Source organism: Protopterus annectens, chromosome 2.part0, assembly GCF_019279795.1.
Source record: "Protopterus annectens isolate FY-2018-M chromosome 2.part0, PAN1.0, whole genome shotgun sequence".
Taxonomy (NCBI): domain Eukaryota; kingdom Metazoa; phylum Chordata; order Ceratodontiformes; family Protopteridae; genus Protopterus; species Protopterus annectens.
In genome coordinates, this window is record NC_056728.1 from 230,789,268 (window position 1) to 230,803,805 (window position 14,538).

The 14,538-nt window shown below is 37.5% G+C and overlaps 1 protein-coding gene across 1 annotated transcript in view; it reads left to right on the forward strand.

Annotated features, from left to right (window-relative positions):
* Positions 1-14,538, forward strand: part of LOC122793033 (cyclin-dependent kinase 2-like) — a 956,998-nt gene that overhangs the window by 272,486 nt on the left and 669,974 nt on the right. The window contains exon 3 of the mRNA XM_044060688.1: positions 3,877-3,997. Within this exon, the coding sequence (XP_043916623.1) occupies positions 3,877-3,997 (121 nt within the window). The remainder of the gene's footprint in view (positions 1-3,876; positions 3,998-14,538) is intronic.

The window sequence follows — 14,538 nt, forward strand, 5'->3', positions numbered from 1 at the left end:
CCCCACCAGGGAATTCGAGAGATGCTCTGGTGCATGCTTGGCCTCCCGGTCTCCTTTATGCCTACCCTCCACTTCCTCTGATACAGAGGCTTCTGCAGAAAGCCAACAGTTTGGGGAGCAGAATGATTCTCATTGCCCCGTTCTGGCCTCGTCAACCCTGGTTCCCCTTCGTATGGTCTCACAAAATCAATCCACCCTGGATTCTGGATCCAATTCCGGATCTCATCTCCCACCCTCTGGGAATTTCGGTTCCCAATCTGCACCCTGAAGTTGACAGCTTGGCTGCTCCAGTTCCATCCTTGATTAGGACTCCGGTATCTCATCACCGGTCAAGGCCATCTTAGTGGCAGCTCATAAACCTTCCACCAGGCAGGTTTATCGGAGTAAATGGAAGAGATTCTCTATTTGGGCGGTACAGAGAACTTTGGATCCTTTCTCGGCACCTATGTCAGCGGTGCTGGATTTTTTAACAGACCTCTTTCATCAAGGGGCAAGTTCTTCCACGATTAAGGTACAATTGGCAGCTATCTCGCATTATCACATTGGTCATGAGACAGCTCCCCTCATGACGGCGAAATTATGCAAAACCTTTCTCAAAGGGATTTTTTTGTTGAGGCCTCCAGTCAAGGAGGTTGTACCACCTTGGGACTTGTCTTTAGTTCTGCAAGCTCTTACTGCTCCTCCTTTCGAGCCTGCAGCTTCTACAGATCTAAAGTACCTTTCCTGGAAAACTGCCTTCTTGGTAGCTATCACTTCAGCCAGAAGAGTGTCTGAGCTTCAGGCTCTATGCGTCAAGCCGCCTTACCTTTCTTTCTTCCCTGATAGGGTGTGCCTCAGGACCAATCCATCTTTTCTTCCGAAGGTCTCTTCTGAATCTAATATTAACCAATCAATCAATTTACCTGTGTTTTTTCCCAAGTACTCAAACAAAGGAGAATACAAATTGCATTCCTTGGATGTTCATAGACAATTACGTTTTTATATTCACAGAACAGCTGGTCACAGGAAATCAGATCAGCTGTTTGTTTCCTTTGCTAAATTTGCTCTGGGTAAAGCAGTATCTAAAGTCACACTATCTAAGTGGATTGCTAATTGTATTCTGCAGGCATATGACACTTCAGGTAGACCTGCTCCTCAAAGGGTTACGGCTCATTCTACTAGGGCAGTTTCCACATCAGCCGCCTTTAAGTCCCGTGTATCATTGGATGATATCTGCGCGGCAGCTACTTGGGCCTCGCCTCATACCTTTATTTCTCATTATAAGGTGGATGTTGTTTCTAGAGGAAGAGCATCCTTTGGCTCAGCGGTGCTCCGAAACATCCTTCCATGACGGCCGCCCAAGATTCAGGTAGCTGGGTACTCTGTCCCACAGGTTGCAGACGAATGAAGTCTTCCTACTTCAGATTTAGAAGTTATGTACTCACCATAACGTTCCATCTGAGTAGGTGACTTCATTCGGATGCAACCATCCCCCCCTCCATCCCCCTGGCCTTTATAGAGCGAGTATTTATGCTGTTTTTCGTGTACTGTAGTCAGTATTTTGAGACAAACTCAATCTGAGGTCAGTCAGGGCTTGGCAAGGGGTTATGGGTAAGAGGGAGGAGCTAGGAGCTCGGAGCCTAAGCTTTTGAATTGCCGGCTCGGATCCGAGGTCGGATCCGATACCCACAGGTTGCATCCGAATGAAGTCACCTACTCAGATGGAACGTTATGGTGAGTACATAACTTCTAATTACTACTCCTTCTATTTTGAGGAAATTATATAATATCTATATAATAAAAGCTACTTGTTGATAAGGTGTATGCTTGTTTGAAACAACTACTACAGAATAAAGCCATCAGTGAGGAATTATATAATTTCCTCAAAATAGAAGGAGTAGTAACCCCCATTTTCAAGGGTGTACCTAAAGTTCATAAGTCTCTGGAAGATCCGCCTACATTGCTATACATATATATATATGTACACACACACACACACACACATATATATATATATATATATATATATATATATATATATATATGTGTGTGTGTGTGTGTGTATATATGTATGTGTGTGTGTGTGTGTGTGTGTATATATATATATATATATATATATATATATATATATATATATATATATATATATTTTTTTTTTGTATATATACATGTGTGTGTGTATCTATATCTGTATATATAGACATACATGTATATATAGTACACGTGTATATGTGCATATATATTTTCTTCTAACATTTTTTCTGCTCCTAGCTAAAGAGAATAAAATTATAATGACAGTAAATGTAATGGAGTCTTTCAACAAGGGACAGTTTGTACATTGTTGTTGTGTCTTTCGGCTTTTCCTGGTTAGGGGTCGCCACAGCGGAACTCCGGTCCGCTAATGATTGGCAGTAGATTTTTACGTGCCGAGTTGCCGGCCCTGACACACAACTTTCAACGAAGGTACGCCCATTCACGCATGTCTCCACACAGAAGATGCTGTAGCTGAGAATCGAACAGGACAACGTCTTACTGTGAGGCGACAATGCTACCACAGCACCACCACCGCAGTTTGTACATTGTGATTAGAATATTACAACTGATGTTTGTTTGGGACCAATCTTTTATGTGGTGTACATGGTTTCCTCCCAAATGCCCCTCACCCCTCCTACTTGTAATCGCCTCTGAGGTCACCATTACTCTGAGAAAAGACATTTTTTTTTTTTTTTTTTTTTTGTAGCAAAAAATATTTTCCTTATTGACTTTGGAAAAGGAAAGGCACACTTTAAAGCACTGTTCTCAAATTTCTCTTGAGTAGAGGAGTTATATGTCAGAAAATGGAAGGACATCCAAATATCAAAATGATAGAAATTAAGTTTTGCAGTTAAAGTTTATTGGAACAATCTTTTTAGGTAGACAACAGTAAATTAAGACTTCTTAAGGGTGAGTAGTTCTTTTCTCTTAGATTCTATTAGAATGTTAACAGGACCACATATCTGCATACTTTTATTAACAGATCGCACATTGGTATAATTTTTGTGACATAATTCGAGATGCTTTATATAATGATATAATCTGCATTTGCATTAGATTTAGAACTTCTACAGTTTTGCTACATTAAGGACAATTTAAAGCAGAAGATGTCTAGCCTTCATCTGTGGCTTGAGAGGAGAGCCTCAGTTATAACAAGTGTCACAAGTTTGATTAGCAGCTTGGGTGCTTGATGATGCAGGTGGGAAGGATGAGCATGCTTGTCCTGGGGAGTGAGACATGCACTTGACCATTTAGCCACACCTCACAGTTGACCCTTGGTAGAGACCAAGGATGTATAGGTGGGGGGGTGATTATCCTTAGGGAGGTTGTGACTGAATCACTGCAGAGGCAGGGATGATATCCTGGCAGTGTCCATTGCATGTCCTTCTCTAATATGGGACAGGTGTGTTTAGGGGGCAGGAATGTAGGTGCATATTAAAAACTTCTCTTGGCAGCAGTATGATGCTGCTCCAGGATGTCTTGATCTTCTCCTCATTGGCCCTGACTGTGTGTGAGAAAGTCTGTGAGCGATTTGTAAGGTTTAATAGATGAAATAGAGGCCTCTTGGAGCTGATTGTCAACTGTGTGGAGACCAACAAAACTGAAAATATAAGATATGTTGTTTTATTAATTTCTGCAGTTGTTTGCATTACACAAGTTATGCATGGTATACAGTTATGCTTACTTTATTTCATGTAAAGAGGGTCTTGTTTTGCCTGATTATCTTCTTGTCGATTTGTGAATCACTGCCAGTCTGCATAAGAGATTTACCCAGCAGGTCTGGTATCTTCTTACCTTAAAAGGTGGACTGTTTGTTTCACTTTTTCAATATTAAGCACTTCATAACTTTGTTTTTAACTCTAGACTCCTAGATGTTATCTATGGCGAAAAGAAGCTTTATCTAGTATTTGAATTCCTGAATCAGGACCTTAAAAAATACATGGACTGTTCTCAATCTGTAGGACTTCCATTACCATTAGTCAAGGTAAATTAGTTATTTAAGTTTATTTGTTTGTCATACACTATAAAGTGTTTCACTTTGTCTTTCTTTCTGTTGTAGTCAGTACCTGAACTTCTGAGTGAACATACAAATGCAATAGCATAATTCTATGCATGTGTGGATAGTGTGAATGCATCTGTTCTGACCTGTGATGAATGATCCCTTATGTGGAGAGTGCAGAATTGCTAGGTTTTGGAAAGATACTGTCTCACCTAGCCTTCTGTTTCCATTTGGCTAGTAAAAAAAAAAAAAGTGAAGGGATATAAAATGAAAATGAGCAGTGAATGATTTGGATTTAACTCCCATAACTTCCCTTTCTTATCATGCCCCTCTTATAAGTTATGAAACCACAACATCTGATGTCCTTTTCATTCTTCCTCATCATATGAGTTATAGGTCTGACCTCGGATTCATCTGGATTACATTCCACCAGCTTATGGATCCAGCTGTTGGGCCCCTCCCTCTACCCATAATGTCCTAGTCAACCTACAGTACCTCAGATCTCATCTGTCGCCATCTCACACGAACGCATATCCTCTCTCAAAAGCCTTTTTTTTCAATCATTTTGCATTTGTGAGTAGTTTTTTTTCCCAGGAAACCTTATCCTTTCATCTTTTTCTAAATTCTCCCTCTTTTTATCTATCAAGCTTTTCGGAGTTTCTACCAGTTAGTTCTTTCTTTCTTCTCTCTGCCTCTGTCTCTCTTTTTTTTAAATCTTTCCTTTTTATCTTTTTCTTTTTTTTTTTCCAAAATTATGGTTGAGAAGCCAACAAGATTTAAAAAATGCACTTTCTATGGGCATAGATTTCCAAATTCTAATACCCTCAGAGAGTGCGTTTATTGTCTAAGAGCAGCACACCTTGGTACTAATTGTGCTATTTGTGCTGCTTTTAATTCAAAGACATTTGTGGATGCAAGGAGCAAGTTGGTCCTCAAGAGATTACTACCCCCTTCTTCTTCTTCCTCCTGTGGGGCTCAGCCCCTGGCAAACATTCCAGAGGTCCATCAGAGCCTAGTAAGAGGTTCCCTCCTAGGTCTTTGAAGACTCCTTTTACTTCTGTGACTCCAGAGCCTCCTCAGAAAATTCAAAGATCTTCGGATCCTACTTCGTTGAATCCAAAAAGGAAACTTCAGATCCTAAGTCCTTTGATCCGTTAATTATGTCAAGTAAATCTCCGATACAGCCCTCAGGTCCAAAAACCTTGGATTTGACCTCCGGTATTTCAAAGACTCTCGGAACTTGTTTACCTGAGTTCCTTATTGATCCAGTGTTTCCTTGGCGCCATTCCCCCTTTCTGTAAAACTTTCCGAGGAAACACTGTGTAGGCCACAGTCCACTACTTTGTCAGGTCCTCCAGAAGTCTGCCTGAGGCTGAAGTGGATAGGATGATGAGGAAGTTTCTCAGAACTCAGATTCAGATAGGGGGTAATCCAGCTCCATCTCCCATTGGATCCGTGAGCCTCCCTTCCACTTCCCATATAGTAATATCTTCTTTTCCTGTCTGTCCTATGGTTTCAGATCCCTTGGATCCAAGAGTCCAGAGAGAATCGGTGTTGTAGCCGAAGAGTTTCCCTGACTGATTATGCTCCTATTCCTCATATAGGGATGAGTCTTGCAGCCGAAGCATCGGTGTCAGATCCAGGGAACCAGGATCTAATCCAGTGTTGTCAGCGCCATCCTTGCCTCTTGGAGTCTCTGCAATAGATAGCGCGGGTCCTGCTGTCTCCTCATCACGGATCAAGACAGAGTCGGGGCTTGTCTGCTTTGGAAGTTTCAGCTCCAGTGAGACTGGCCATGGCTTCTTCCAGTCCATCTGCCTTCGAGGTAGTGGAGAGAGTTTTCTCTCATCCAAGAGACCTGATTTCTCTTTCTTCTTTGGATCCTAAATCTATTCCTCCAGTGGGTCTGAGCTCTGATCCCATCAGGAAAAAGCAGCTACAATTTGAATATGTGAATCATTGTTACCAGTCTCTATTTACACACGGTTTTACAAACTGTTGGTATTGATTTGCATGTAACTGGTAATTGACATTTACTTGCTGGTGAAGACATGTACGTAGACTGTGTTTTTTATTTTAATTTATGGATTTTTTGTTGAGTGACATCACTGATTTTATTAACTTGTTTTGCTTCTGATTGGTTGTATTTTTTGTATATGTAGTTCCTAGTTACAGCAGACCATCACACTTTTGTCTTATACACTTATTAGCATATAAGACAAAAGTGCTCAGTCCTTGGTTTTAACTTTTTAATTAAATGCCGTGATGAAGTTCGAACTCTGATCCTATCAGACCTATTCCACAGGGACAGCCAGTGCCAACTATTGTCCAGACAGTTCCCTTAGAAGAACTTCCCCTCTCTTCGGACATCTGCCCAGAGCATCCCTCTGAAGAGGTTCCTTGTAAGAGAAACATGTAAAAGGATGCCCTTTGTAATCTCTCACAGGGGATACTGACTTTGATGAAGGGGAAGGGTCTCCAAGATCACCACCTGATCATGTCTCGTTCAGAGACTTTTTGGAGATTTTTAAATGGAAAGGTGGTTGTTCCTCAGATCCTGCTTCCCTGGGGCAGTCAGTATTTTTCAAAGCTTTTGCTTCTGGCCCATCTTGGGTGACTCTCCTGCCTGATGAGCTTATAGACCTAGACACTCACTGGGCATGGAAGGAACAGGATTGTGTCTAACCAATTCCCTGTACTCCAGACAAGAATTTCACCACCAAAAGACAGACCCCATTTGAAGCAAAGGTGTACCTGTTGGTGCTGTGGTTGTGATGGCAGCCACAAAAAAGGAGCTAGCTGAGCAATCATCCTCTGTCTATCCCCCCTAATAGAGAGTCAAGGGCATTGGACAGATTTGAGAAGCGCATATTTGCTTCAGCAACCTTTGCCTTGAAGTCCTTGAAAATTTGGTGCACTTTACAAGGCTGCAGAGGGATTTGACCAAGGAGCTCTTGAAATCCCTCTGAGTCCATGTCTGTGGAGGACTGTAAAAGAACATCCTCTCAATTGACCACTCTATCCACTTCCATTGCATCCATGGCGTTGATATCCCATGCTGTAGAGGGTACCTCACAGGCTGGTAGATAAGCCATTGTTATATGGAGAGACACCTGGATGCATTTATGCAACTTTGTGGAGCATTTCAAGTCTTCTTTTATCGGTGCTTGTTTAGATGGAACATCTTTGTTTGGTCCTTCTGTTAAAGAATCACTCTCACAGAGAACAGGAAGGAAAAACCCTGTCTGCTGTAGGGATTCACTTTTCTACTTCCGAACGATCCTTTCCCAAAATCCAAGAGGCGGCAAGAAAATGTGGTACCATAAGTCCCAGGGATCGTTCCAGGATTCACACGGGGACAACTCTTTGAAGGCAAAGGGGGGGGTTCAAATGGGAGATGCTGTCCTCTCAACAGAGGAGGCCTGCAAATCCATGGTTTCTGAGATTCATTTCCAGGTAGACACTCTGCTCCTGAAGGGTTGCCTGATTGCTAACCTCTGGAGGGTCCTTGAAAACAGATGCCTGGGCTTCTATAATAGATATTCTTGGGTGCTAAAAATAATATTGAGAAGTTATTTCATACCATTTTCCAGATTCCTCCAACCAAAAGAAAGTTTCCCGATGTTCCACCAAGTCAGGGAGAAGCTGCAGCTGTAGAGTTTCAGAAGCTGCTGGACAAAAGAGTTATCCAGGAAGTCCTGCCAGACCAAAGAGAATTCAGAACTTACTCAAGGTTCTTTTTAGTGCCAAAGAAGACAGACAACCTGAGACCGATTTTTGGATCAAAGCAACCTGAACCAGTTTGTGAAGAAATCAAAGTTCCAAATGGTCACGGTTCAGTCCATTCTGCCCTTTTTACACAAGGATGATTGGATGTGCTCATTTGATCTTCAGGATGTGTACTGTCACGTCGGAATGAACAGATGCTTCTGGAAATACGTGCACTTTTGGTTAGGAGCCAGCCACTATCAGTTCAGAACCGTACCCTTTGGTCTCACCATAGCCCCCCAGGGTGTTTACCAAGTGTATGGCAGTGATAGCAGCTCACCTGAGACTGCTAGGATTCCGAGTGTTTCCATATTTAGGTGACTGGCTCCTCAGCATCCCAGCCAGGCATTTCCTAGAACAATGCAGTGACCAATGTCTCCAGCTTTGTCAAACACTAGGCATTGCAGTCAGCATCTCCGAATCCAAACTACAACCAGTAAAGAGCCTGGCGTTCATTGGTGCCCAGTTAAACACAATAAATCAGAGTGTTTCTCTGCCTGCTCATCATATAGATACAGTCGATTTGTAGGTTCAGCAAATCCTTGTTCATTCAGTTCCCCCAGCCAGACTTATCCTTCAGGCTATAGGTTCGATGGCAGCAGCTATAGTCTTAATTCCCTAAGCACATTTCTATGTATGTGTTCTCCAGTGGACTCTAGCTGTTCAGTGGTCTATTCTGCAACATCCTCTATCCTTCCCAGTCAAACTCACTCAGGTATGCAGAAACCATCTTCTTTGGTGGATCCAGTCGGACAAATTTTACCTGGGCTGCTCTTTCACTCTGTCTCCTCCTGTAGCCATGGTGACCATTGACTCCTCCCAACTGGGGTGGGAGGGGGCATTTCTTGTGAAGGATGATCCAAGGCATGTGGGCCCTTCAAGAGACCAATTCACACATCATTGTCGTACAGATGAGAGCAGTCTTGTTAGCATGGCAGGCATTTCAAAATGTTTTCCCTCTAGGGACTATTGCAATTTAAACCGGCAACATGTCTGCAGTCTGGTACATCAACAAATAAGGGGGAACCTGATCTTATCCCCTCTGTTGAGAAGCTATGAGAGTGTGACAGTGGGCAATCTCCTCCAAGCGCTTTCTAGTGTAATGCTCTTTCTGGGGAAATCCAACATACTAGTGGATAAACTCAGCAGGTCCATTCTGATGCCTCAGTAGTGGTCTCTGTCAATCAGTGGTGGAGAATATTTTCCGTCATTGGGAGTAGCCTTACTGTGACCTCTCTGCATCTTCCCGCAAGAAGTGCAGAAGGTGTTTTGCCCTGATCCACCCTCAGGGGAGTCACCAAGAGATGCTCTAGTCCACATTTAGCCCACTCCTGTACACCTAACCCCTTGTATCTCTGATTCCAAAATTCTTACAGAAAAATAGTCAGTTGAAGAGCTCTGTTATCCTCCTTGACCTCTTTTGGCCTCACCAGGTGTGGTTACTTTGGTCTCATCTTCATTATCCTCCATGGATACTGAACCCCTGTCCAGACCTTCTCTTGCAACCCTCTGGTATGAAACATCCCAATATTCCAGGCCTCTGATTAACTGCATGATTTTTCCAATTCTGTTAATAGCCAGACAGTGCAAGCTTTCCTCTCTGGTTCATCATACACTTTTATCTTCCCAACTGAAAAAGATTCTCAATTTGGTCCCTTAAAAAGGAAATTGACCCTTTTACTGCTCCTGTTTCTTTGGTAGTGGACTTTTTAGCTTCTCTTTTTTTAATCCACTTATATTGTTTTTCAAAAAGACAGAGTTACCTTACGAACCAGTCCATCCTTATCAAAAGTACCTTCTGAATGGAATGCAAGTCAAACAATTCATTTGCCTGCCTTCTTCCCTAATTTTTCAAATAAGGGAGAATACATACTATGTATTTTTTTATTCAAATAATTTTATTAATTTCCAACAATATTTATATAGAACTTATAAATCCAGTGAATAAATTTATACTAAACTACTTACAATATATACAGTTGGCCTACAGTAAGGAAACAGACTGTTGTGAGAAATAGTTACACAATGTTAGAAAAGGCCTTGTAGTTTCATCATTCCACAGATAGAGATACATTTGAATTAAGAGTCTCAGTGAGAGAAATTACTTTCACCCAAGGGTTATTAGACCAGTTCTTTGGATATATTCTTGACTCCTTAGTTTTTATTTCCAGCAGCACAGTTTCTTTCAGAAGAGATAAAAAGTCTTCTATAGTTGGTATAGAGGAGGATTTCCACTTCCTAGTGATGCATTTCCTGGCAACACTAGCATGGTCAAAAGAAGATAAAGATCTTTTTTATTCATTACAATATTTTCATTTACATTCAACAGAATTAATGACTTAAATAAACTAAATGAATCTGTGTAAATGGCTTGAAGAAATGTACTGATTTCTTCCCAAAAGTTCTTAATATAAATACAATCAAAAAAGATGTGTGTGACCAATCAGCTTTACAGTTCAAAGAACATCTCCAACATATTACTTCTTTGGAAGAGTTAAATTTGACAATTTTATTAGGAGTGTAAAAAGCTCTATGCAGAATTTTCCAAGTGAAAATTTTCCAGGTTTGTAAATTAGAGGTTAATTTAATAGAATACAAGAGATTTGTTTTATTTTCAACAGATAAGTATAATGAATGTTCTCTGTTGATAAAATTCCAATAATTTTGATTAGGGATGGCCTTATAGTTAATTATAATTCTGTACAATTGATGTTAAGTTTGTCCAATCATATCCATTATATAAAACTTCATGCATAAAAAATATGAGTTTAGGAATAGATGTAAAGGAGGAGTTGTTAATTATTCTGCATAGATCTTGGGCATAGGGTTGCAAGCTGCTAAGAACTAGCCAATCAGAACTTGATAAATCATAAAAACTTTTTAACTGGTGTATGTCCAAAACCAACACATTTTTTATATAGTAGAACCAGCATGTAAAGTTTTTAGATTCTCCAAGTGTTAAGTGTATTTATATGAATTTTGTTTAAAAAGTGGAATAATAACTCTAGCAATTTTATATCAGTATTATTAATGATAAAACTTCTAAGTATATTGTAAATATAATTTATATTTTTTAAATTAGTAGGTTTAGAAGAATTATATTGTATGTTGACAATTAGGATATGCCAAAGTGTATTACTTTGTTCATTTAATGGTAAATATTTAGTTAATGTATTCTCATTTAAGAAGACAGTGGACTGAAAAGACTTCCATGCTGATGTAAATTTTGGAGCAATCCATCTTATAAATGTTTTGATAATGGAAGCTTTAATGTAAGAATCTATGTCTGGGAAATTAATACTGCCCAACTCCCAAGGTCTTATGTGATTTGAAAAGGCTATTCTATTTCTTTTTCGAAACCAAAGAAAATTTATGAGAGTTGTATTTATTTTAGAAAAATTTTGTTGGGAATCATAAGAATAGCTTGCACAGCATAGTTTATTTTTGGGAGAAGAACCATCTTAATTAGCTGTAGTCTATCTTCAAATTTTAAAAATAATTTGTTCCATTTTTCAATGTGTGTTTAAGTTTTTTATAGTATTGTTATAGTTTATTTTTAATGTTAAATCCATATTTTCACATAGTATTATCCCTAAATAATTTATAGAGGAGACCTGTTTTTCAATTATATGGTTTATATTTAGGTGGGTATCATCTTTTTTTTTATTTAATAACATGAAATTAGATTTTGTTTTGCTTACACGAAGATCTGAAATATGATAAAAGGTATCAATTTGTAAGTCTAGTTTTCGTAAAGATTCATCTGAGTTTATTAGAGTGAGGAGAATATCGTCAGCGAATAGCATTATTTTAGAATTAAATTGACCATAAATGTCAATGCCTTTGATTGTAGGATTGTGATGAATTACTGACTAAAAATATTCTATTGCAAGTGCAAATAAGATTGGGGACATAGGGCATCCTTGCTTTGTACCCTTAGTAATCACAATGGCTTCTGAAGTAAATGGACCCAATTTTATATAGGCAAGATTATTTTTTTAAATGTTTTTGATTAATGATATGAATTGTATAGGAAAATTATAAATTTCTAAGACTTTAAAAAGATAATCTCATTTTAGTGAGTCAAAAGGTTTTTCAATATCAAGAGCTACTATAAGGGCTTCTTGATTGTCTCTATTTAGAATACCAATAATAGTTAATATTCTCTGGATGTATCATGGGTGTGCCTATTGTAGATAAAGCCTGTTTGATCATCACTAATAACATGTAGTAGAGATTTTTTGATTCTGTTGACTAGGATGGACATGAACATTTTATAATCATTATTAAGTATTGAAATTGACCTGTAAGAATTGCATTGATTTGGATCTTTATTTTCTTTTTTTTATACGGGTAATGAGTGAATATCTCCATGAAGGTGGAATTGTATTTTGCATAAGAACTTCATTTAGAGCTCTATGTAATATTGAGATTGCAGATGTAGGAAGTAATTTATATATTTCAGTAATAATTCCGTCAATACCAGGAGCTTTATTGTTTTTACGTTCTTTATTTTTTTCTGATAGTGCTTTAGAAGAGATTTTTTTTAAATATCTAAGAATAGTTTTTTGGGGAATTTTTTTATTTTGGATAAATCCAGATCAAAATCTGGGGTATTGTGAGGTGAATCAATATTTCTAAAATGTTCTGCAAAATGAAATTTAAAGGCATCTTAGATGTTGCTTATATCAGATACTTTTTTATTATTTTTCCTTCATGAATGATATTTATAATATTTTCAGAGTATTGTCTTTTTATTCTCAATACTAGATTATGCAAGTGCTTAGGTGACACAGAAAACTAATTTAGTTTTAATTTTTCTAGAGCCATATTAGTCTTGTGAGTTAAGATTTCATTGTATTTTGTATTTAGTTCCCCATTTTTTTTTTTTTTTTTTAGTAATTGAATCTAATGATTTATTGGAATTAGTTTCTATAATTTGCTTTTGGATATTTGTTAATTCAGATTCCCATTCTTTTGTTTTATTATTAAACCATTTTATAATTTTACCATACAAGTATGCCTTTAGAGAATCCCATAGAATAACTATATTTATATATTCTGTATAATTAGTATCTAAGAATAATTGTATTTCTGAATCAAGCCATGGTTTAAATTGTTTCAATTTGGTAATATAAGCTGGGATTCTTTTTGTGAAAGTTAATCTCTTAAAATCTATTTGAAGTTTAAGAATAAGTGAACTGTGATCAGACAAGGGGACACAGAATTACAGAAACATTATTTATTTTCATTCTCAAATCTTGAGCTACAAAGATTTTATCAATTCTAGTTTGGCTATTAAATCTGTGGTCACTATGTGAAAATAATAGTTGTGCTTTCTGAAACTAAACGTATCAATTAGGTTTAAATTCTCAGTCCATTTCTTAAGAGATTTCCCTATGGGGGTAGATCGAACAGGTCTTCTGTTAGTAGTCTCAGAGTTGTCCAAAATACAGTTAGTCACCTCCTATTAGATTACATTTGGATACTCTATTAATATGGTCTATGCGTTTTTTGATTGTTCCCAATCCAGTGCCAGGAATCCAATATAAGTTTACTAGTGTCCAGGTTCTATTACCAAATGTTCATATTACAATAGCTAAAAGTCCATCTTTATCTTCATAATTATAGATTATTTGAGGGTTAGTAACATTTTTCCATAGTATTAAGACGACTCCTGGTTTTTTTTATTATAGGAAGAATTAGATAGTTTTAAATATTCATTTGGATTCCATATATACTTATTAGTTTTAAAGTGAGTTTGCTGAAGGAATACCACTTGCACTTTATTTAGTTTTAGATACCTTAGTAGATGGAACCTTTTCCTTGGATTATTTAATCCATTAATGTTTAGAGAGAGTAGAGTTAAATCCATCTTGTTTGTTTAAGTTTATAATGTATTTGTAGTAGACAATGGTACTTGCATCAGTCAAAATCTGTGTAACATTCTTGCAGAAATGATAGTGTCAGGTTTATGTTTCCTGAAGAAAAATACAAATTTAACAAATATTGAGGCCAAGAAGGAAATGGAAGGTGAGTAAAGAGAAATATTGCATACAAATAAGTAAATGATTCTAAAAGTCCCTCAAGCAAACTTGGAGTGGAAAAACAACACAGTTCAACCAGATTAACCTTCATATCTAGATAAAAATTAAAGAGAAGTTGATGTTACAAGAGCTCCAATTTATAAATTCTGGAGACAAGAAAAACCTAAATCAAACACATTAGTAATATAATTGAAAGTAGTGAAAGGAAAAATAATTAGTATTAATTAAATGAGAGAAGTTCATTACAAATAAATAGTTCCTATTATGAGTGAAGTGAGTAGATCTTACGTCAAGTGCTATTAAACTATATTTCACAGATGAAAACCTTACCACTAAGTTAATATTATTTGAAAGTATTAAGTAATATAACTCTTTATTCAATTATACAATATCTTTTGATATTCAATTGCATAGATATTGAGAATTGAAAAACTAATACAATAGCAGCACATACATGAATATTATTAATGTCTCACGAAAATTATTTTTCTGTGTTTCCAAACAACTATAAATACAGATCTGGACTCAGGTTCCCCAAACCATAAATCTTATATTAATAAGTTGGTAATTAAAGTGTAAAAAACATAGATTGTTATTTGTAAAATTTGTTATTATAAGTAAAGTAAGTTCATAGAAATGAAGAATGAGAAGCGTAGAAACCTATGTTTGGTAGTGTCAGTGAAGGGAACAATTTGTAAGAAGCGTTGATAC